The sequence below is a fragment of the Cynara cardunculus genome, assembly GCF_001531365.2.
Source record: "Cynara cardunculus var. scolymus isolate 2C chromosome LG 13, CcrdV1, whole genome shotgun sequence".
NCBI lineage: Eukaryota > Viridiplantae > Streptophyta > Magnoliopsida > Asterales > Asteraceae > Cynara > Cynara cardunculus.
Genome location: NC_037540.1, coordinates 7,233,281 through 7,240,886, shown reverse-complemented (window position 1 = coordinate 7,240,886; position 7,606 = coordinate 7,233,281). Strand labels below are relative to the sequence as shown.

General features: G+C 30.2%; 2 protein-coding genes across 2 annotated transcripts in view; both read right to left on the bottom strand.

Moving 5' to 3' along the window:
• LOC112525920 (cytochrome P450 CYP72A219-like) overlaps window positions 1–7,606 on the bottom strand; it is a 31,330-nt gene that overhangs the window by 4,772 nt on the left and 18,952 nt on the right. The window lies entirely within an intron of this gene.
• Window positions 4,492–7,022, bottom strand: LOC112525921 (cytochrome P450 CYP72A219-like). The gene is made up of 5 exons (XM_025136240.1): window positions 6,730–7,022; window positions 5,994–6,214; window positions 5,658–5,899; window positions 5,129–5,513; window positions 4,492–5,028 (listed from the first exon to the last, which is right to left on the bottom strand). The coding sequence occupies exons 1-5, from the start codon at window positions 7,007–7,009 to the stop codon at window positions 4,603–4,605; spliced, it is 1,554 nt and encodes a 517-aa protein (XP_024992008.1). The 5' UTR covers window positions 7,010–7,022; the 3' UTR covers window positions 4,492–4,602.

The following is a 7,606-nucleotide window of genomic DNA, read 5'->3' as shown; positions in this document are numbered from 1 at the left end:
TTCAAATTTATATTTTATTCAAAAATAAAAAAAATATTGCTTTCTCAAAAAAATACGTAAAATTGTATTATAACAACAATAAAGACAAAATAAAATAAAACATTAAAATCAAGATGTATTTCGTTGTATTATGTGAGTGTGCTTTTAGTTTTTTGTAAAGATAATATGTAAGTATTATGTTGCAATGATCATCTTAATTATATTTTATATTTTTTATATTTAAAATAAAATGTTTATCTTGTTACGATTATGGGTATCTGTTGTTAGTTACACAAATTTAAACATAGAGTTTTAATAAATTGTATTTACGCATAATTCACTTGTAAACTTGAATTTTAAATAATATACATAAATAATAAATATTTCATGCATAAAACATGATTTTTAAAAGTTACTGTCAAATGTTTATAATTATAGTATAAATAACATTAAATTTCAAAACTTTATATCGAATTTTGTTTTTTGAAAATTACGATAAACCTAATCTTGATTTCATCTTTATTTTGAAAAACCTAAATGTTATTACCGAGATTATTAGATGGGAAATTTTAAAATTTTATCATCTAAGATAAATTTTTTAAAAGTTATTTTTCAGAATAGAAAGGTACTCGTACAATGCTTCGTTCCATCTCTGTAGATGTTATAATACAATTTTTATGTGGTTTAGAGAAAGGATAATGTTTTTATTTTTAAATAAAATATAAACTTAAAGATATCATAAAATTTCGAAAATAAATATATCAATATTACTATTAAATTAACTATTTAGAAGTTTTTGTTTTTGTGTAATTTCTTTAATTCAATTTTTTTAATTATATCTTAATTTAGATTTAATAACGAATTAATTTATTTTTGAGTTAATAATATAATTTTTTATAAGAATAGTAATTAAGTATTTTGTCAGAACTCAATGATTATCCTAATTTTATTTTAGATTTTTTTTATTTAAAATGAAATGTTTATTCTTTATTTAAGTAGGCTGTTTGGTAATTACTGAATGGTTTAGTGCAGAATAATTAAGAGGCTCTCATGATATAGTGCAAAATAAAATATAATTGTTTGATAATTGTGAACAATAAAATTAGAGCTCTTAATGATTAAAAGATATCCAAGATACAAAATCATTCAGAGAGTTTTAACACCATTGAGGGTGCGTTTGGTGCGCGGACAGGACAGGACAGGACAGGACAGGTGTTATTATAAACCTCGGTAATATTATAAACAATGAGCAACAAATCAAACCCCAGGCATAAAGCAAATACCAATGAGAAACCAAGATAGACACATTAGCATATTGAACTAATCATCTAACTATCAAAACTCAACAAGACAAGTAGATAACATCTTCGATCTACAAAAGAGTGAAAGACATAAACATTCTGTCATAAGAATTTAGAAATTTACCAGAAGTCTAAATGGGTTGCTTTCAACTAAGAGAGCCAGAGACTTTGATCAAGAGACAGGAGAGAGTGAGAGACTTGCAGTTTGATTTCGAGAGGACGCAAGTTGATGCAGAGTTGGAGAGCAAGTTCAATTTGTGAAGGTGAAACGAGGTAGAGCAGCGTAGTAGGCGATGGAGGCGATGGAGGCCGTCGATTGAAACTCGCCGTCGATTGGAACTCGCCGGCCATCGACAAGAGGAAGCGATCGAGACGATGGAGCGGTGAAGGGTCGTTCTTCTTGCAGCCGGGTGTGGGGAAAGGGTAATGAGGGAAATAGGTTGTGTTCCACTTAGTTCCAGGGGGGTGGGATGGAACACGCGTGTCCAAGGTTTAGCCAAGTTAGTTCCACTTAGTCCAATATTAGGCCACACCAAACACAGGACAAATGTGTTCTGTCCTGTCCTGTTCCACCCTGTCCAGCGTACCAAACGCACCCTGATAGACATACATTTTTTTTTTGCCAAACAAGATTCACCTCTTAACGATTCAAAAATTGTCTCTTAATGAAACTATTAAGAAGTAAACAAATAACCCCTAAGATTTAATGGGATGGTAGATAAGGTTTGATGAGGTGGGAGCTTAAGATTACTTCCCTACTTCTTGTAAATTGGTCATTGATCATGTTATATGTGATCTAAGTTAGGTTAAGAGGATAGCAATAAAAAAATAAATAAAGAAACACTCTAATAATCATCAATTAGTTCTAATTCAATTATTATTAAAAAAAATAGCAATTTTAACATTTTATTAAATGAAAAGGGTAAAGTGGTACATTTCATTAACAGATAATAATATCCATTCATTAAAATCCCTTAAATAAAGAAAGTTACCACAATTTATACTTCTAAAATATAATAGGCTACCCTACCTTTTAATAGAAAATGTATTAATAAATTCAAAACTAAAACAAAACAAATTTATAAAAAATACAAAATCATTTTTTTTTTATTTGACATCTATACCATTATATTTTTTTTTTTCATTTTCTTTTTGTATTATTGCATTCTCAATCTTTTCGTCGTTTTTATTTTAACATTTACTTTTTAATAAATAAATTTGTAGAAGACGAGAAATATCCAATATTCTTTGAAAAATACTAAATAGAATTGATAAACAAGATGACGAGACTTGTACCTGTCATCGAAACGATTTTCTAAAAGACTGTCTTTATCTCGGTGAAATTGATGAAAATGTTAACCAATCCATCAAATGGTTTTTATTTTAGTGAATTTAGAAATATATGTTCGTAACTAGCCAAAATTTATGGACATACTTTATGGAGAATGTTTTTTTTTTGCATAAAGTTTGGATTCGGCCCGAAAAAAATGTTTATACATAATTTGATTTTCTCTTAAAGCTTTCGTTTTCTGCGTATACATTTTTTACACTTTACATTCTTATTTATTAGTTATTTAATTTTTACTTTATATCATTAATTTTGCCGGTTTACACATTCATGATATTAACACATATAATTGAAAATATATCAAAAAATACGTTTTTTTATATTACAAAATTCATATAATTCTCTTGCAAATAAATTCAAAATGAGACCTAATATTGAATACATTTTGATTTAATCTTATATTATTAAATATTATAAATACTTTTAATACTTACACTTTATACTCATAATTACATATTAAAAAATAACCATAAAAGGTAGAAAGTGTAAGTATTGAAAATAATTTGTGTGTATTATTTATGATATTTAATAATATGATTAAAACAAAAAAAAAAATTAATATTAGACTCATTTTAAACGTATTGACGAAATGATTATAATGATGTAATTTATTTTATAGACCAAATCCAAATTTTAAGCAAACCACATGGACCATCACTGTAATTTACTCAAAAATCAATAAATAACAATTTTTTAACAATCACGAATCTAGCCAAGAATTCTAAGTCAGACGATGGATGTAGTTTCAGCCAAAAAATTTGCAGAGATTTGCAAAGGTTTCCGATTATCATGTTTAAAAAAGAAACAGTTTATTTGATTAAATTTTCTTTTTTCCAAAAATAACTATTTTGTAGAAAAACTCGGTTTTAATAAGATGGATAGATGGAGAGATTTGAACCAATCATGGAAACGATGTTCTAGAAGACCATTGTTTTTCTTTTGCACGACTCTGTACGTATTACTACATTTCAAGAAAATATCTATGATTGCTATTTTTATCATAAATCTATGTATCAAATAGTAAGGAGGTTGACAATTGAACCATTAAATGGAAATATGACGTAATTGAAAGTTACAATTGAACAGTTTTGGTTACAGGTGAAGAGGTTTATACTATACACTTGTACAAGTTAATTCGAACTGGAAGCATCGGATGGCGTCATATGGGATGGGGGTAGCGCCTCCTTGCTCTAGGGGAAGCATTAAGTAACCTGAATGGTATGCACGAGGAGCATACACTAAAGTTGTTGCACTTAATTTTAGTGTTTAGGATTAACGCTTAGTTTTAATGCTTGAGTTTCAGTTGCATTTTCACGGTCCCCACAAATAATGTTACATGGTTGTCACTTTCTTGGAAATATTTCTAAATTTTTATTATCTTTTTTCAGAAATAAATTGTATAAAAAATAACAAAAGTTTAGGTGGATTATGTCGACCGCCATAAATACTTTCAATATTTTTTTTTTCCCCCAAAGAAAATAAATTTGATAAGAAATAAAAAAAAAGTTTAAAGTTTAAATTCGTTGGAAATATTTTTATTAACTTTTTAAAATAAAAATATCTTCGACTGCGAATCCCACCAGCAAAATTAATTTTAATTTCCAGTGGATTTATGGAGAATTTTAATTGATTAATTAATTAAAATCAGCCACAAATCTTTAAAAATTTCATTGAATTTTTTTTAAAGATTTAGTAGCGGATTTGCGGCGGAAGTCGATGAAAGTCGACTTTTTTTATTTTTTTTTGGGATACATTGGAAATATGTCGGTAATTTTCCGTTGAAAAATCTAGCACCGCTGGTGAAAATAGTTTCTTGTGGTGACGACTTATTTCCACACAACATATGGAAGGCGATTTATAATATATAATAACATGAGTAATACATATATTAAACTGGTTGAATATATTATTGATAAACAACAATAAAAATATAACAACATATTTTAAAACAAAGTAAAACAAACAACAAACTCCCTAAAGTTTGTGTAAAATCAAGTGAGCGCCAAACTGAGGTTTTAGAGTAATTATAGTATGTGGAGCATGCGAGTACGATGGAGATAGATCAAAAGAGAAGTGTTGTAGAATCATTGCGAGCGCCATTTTGGCTTCTAGCATAGCAAAATTCTGTCCGATACATATACGTGGTCCACCTCCAAATGGGACATATGATGTTTGTCCCTTGGTCGCCTTTAACACACCTTCAGAAAATCTTTCGGGCTTGAACTCGTTCACATCTTCACCCCATATATCTTGGTCGTGGTGTAAAATCAACGTGTTTAGTTGGATGAGAGTTCCCGCCGGCAATATTATGTTTCTTAATTTTGTTTCTTCATGTACAAGTCGTCTTAGAAATCCAAGTGGCGGATACAATCTAAGAACCTCGTTAAAAATCATGTTGATCTGTAAAAGCAAAATTTAGGACACGAAATAAAAGAGGAAGTATTTCAACATGTTCAAGAAGTATATAGATTTGGTAAATTCGAGTTACGGAGAAACTTACAACTTTTAAGTGATTCAACCCATTCATATCTGGTCTCTTCTCTCCAAAGACTTGTAAAACTTCCTCCCTAGCACATGTCTGCCACTCCTTGTGTTGACCTAGTAAAATCATAGTCCAAACAAGCATATTTCCCGTGGTCTCCTGTCCAGCAAAGTAGAAAAGTTTGCATTCTTCGATGACTTCATCAATGCTTAATCCAAAATTGTTATTCCCGTGTTGTTTAATTTCTTTGTAATTGGAATCTAAAAGAATTCCAAGGAGGTCATCATTGATACTTTCGCCGGCTTTCATAGCAACAACTCGTCTATCGATTATGCTCTTTATCTTAGCCTTTATTTCCCGGTCAATCTCTTTCATCCTTTTGTTGCTTTTTGTCGGCAAAAACCTATAGAATCATAAATAAACTAATGATTTTGCCACTTCAAAATATCAAATAAAATAGTGCATCGGTTAAAAAAATTTACAATTTTGCATATATTGTTCATTTTTAAGAGAAAATAATTTAAATAGTATCGTTAAAAAAACTCACTTTGATCCCGGGATGTAAACCGACGTCGCAGCTTTTATAACTAACTCTCCCAGTTCTCTTTGAAGCTCAAATATCTTTTTCCCTTCCTCAAAATTACTACCGAACGCTGTACGTGAAATTACATCCGCCGTAAGCGTTTGAAGATGAGGCCATACATCCACTTCACACGAGCTTTCTTTCGTTACCACTTCCCATTTGTGAATCATCTCACTGCAACTCATATAGAACGCGGGTACCATATGCTAACAATAAAAAAAATACAATTAAACATATCAAAATGATGATTTAGAGAAACAACTAACATGAATTAAAGAGCCAAAAGGTAGGGCAAGAAACCTTGAGCTTCTCGAYATGGAATGCGGGGTTGATGATTTTTCTATGTTTAACCCATTGATCAGCTTCAACGTCGACTAACCCTCTTGCTAGCAACTTCGTCATTGGGTTTCCTCCCCTTTGCTTTTGAAATTGATAATTATTAGCCAGCACCTCCCGTATCATAATCGGGTCATATATGTGCACCAGAGGTCTTGACCCCATCCATGTAAAACAAGTCTTACCTGTGTTTGTATATATATATATATATACACACACACACACGCATACATACAGTATGTAACTAAAACCAGAAAACCATTTAAGAACGAAATGCTTGATTTTCAGCATGAATTAAATTTTCTTATAATCCAAAACGTGACCGTATTAAGAGGGAGGTGTTAACATCTCCAACAGATTTATTTTGGGAAAATTATAAACATACAGTTAGAGATGCTATAAAAAGTCAAAATTCGATCACATATGTCAAAAAACTGACCACCTCTGCTTCAAATCACACATATATGATTGGGTTTTGATGAGAAGGTAAGTTATGATGAGAAACATAAGAATGAAATCTTCATATTTGGATCGATCCTAATTGAACGTCCATATTAATGAGGTGTACCCAGATGTACTGGATCAATTCCTATCTAAAGCACAATTTCTGAGTATGCATGAGATTAGAAGTGATCAAATGTTCACATCTTTTCTTATGTTTCTCAGGGTAACTTTTTTCTCACATGATACACACACGTACCGTGAGCAGCGACGGACTTAAGGAAGAAGGGGTAGACACGAGGAGCGATATCGTGATCAGTTGGACTCCTCAGGGGTTTAGACTTGGCTTCAATCATCATCTTCTTCATCTCTTTCAAATCTCCGAATAACAATCGATACGGAGTACCTTTCAGTCCTTGATCTCTTAGAAACTTGTCGATCTTTTTTGGTTTCAACCACAACAAATTCAATATATATAAGGCCAACACCGATGCTACTCCAACAACACAAACAACCGCCGTTGCCGGCTCCATATCCATCGCTCCTGGAAATGGTGATGATGAGCAGGAGAATGAATGACTCCTTTTATTGATAGATAATATTCAGTTTACCACCATATGGTTTCAGTAGTTGATGGTTATGCACCCTCTGGTTTTACTCTCTTTATTCCAAGTCCTCCACATGAATAAAAAGAAAAATGTTGATGAACTTGTATTCAATGCCCAAGCATTTTCAATAGATTTCTAAATTTTTTAAAATAAAAATTACAAGTCAAAATCTTAAAAATAAATAAATTATATTTAGCTCCAACAGTTTATTCATTTTAAAAATTACATTTTAAATTTTAAAATATTTAATATAATTAATAAAATATTATTTCAAGATCTCAAAAATCTCTTCCATATAAATAAAATATTATTTTAAAATTTCCTTAATTTTCCTTTTAAAATAGGGTTTTCTAACCCCACCCCCTCTTATTTCTTTTCCTTTACATTTTCTATACCCCACCTATATAATACAATAAAATAATTAAAATTTATTTATTTTATTTTTCAATTTTAACCCTTTAATATTTTTAGTTTTTATCCTTCAACTTTTTAAATACTTTTTTATTATACCCTCTAGGTTTTTTATCT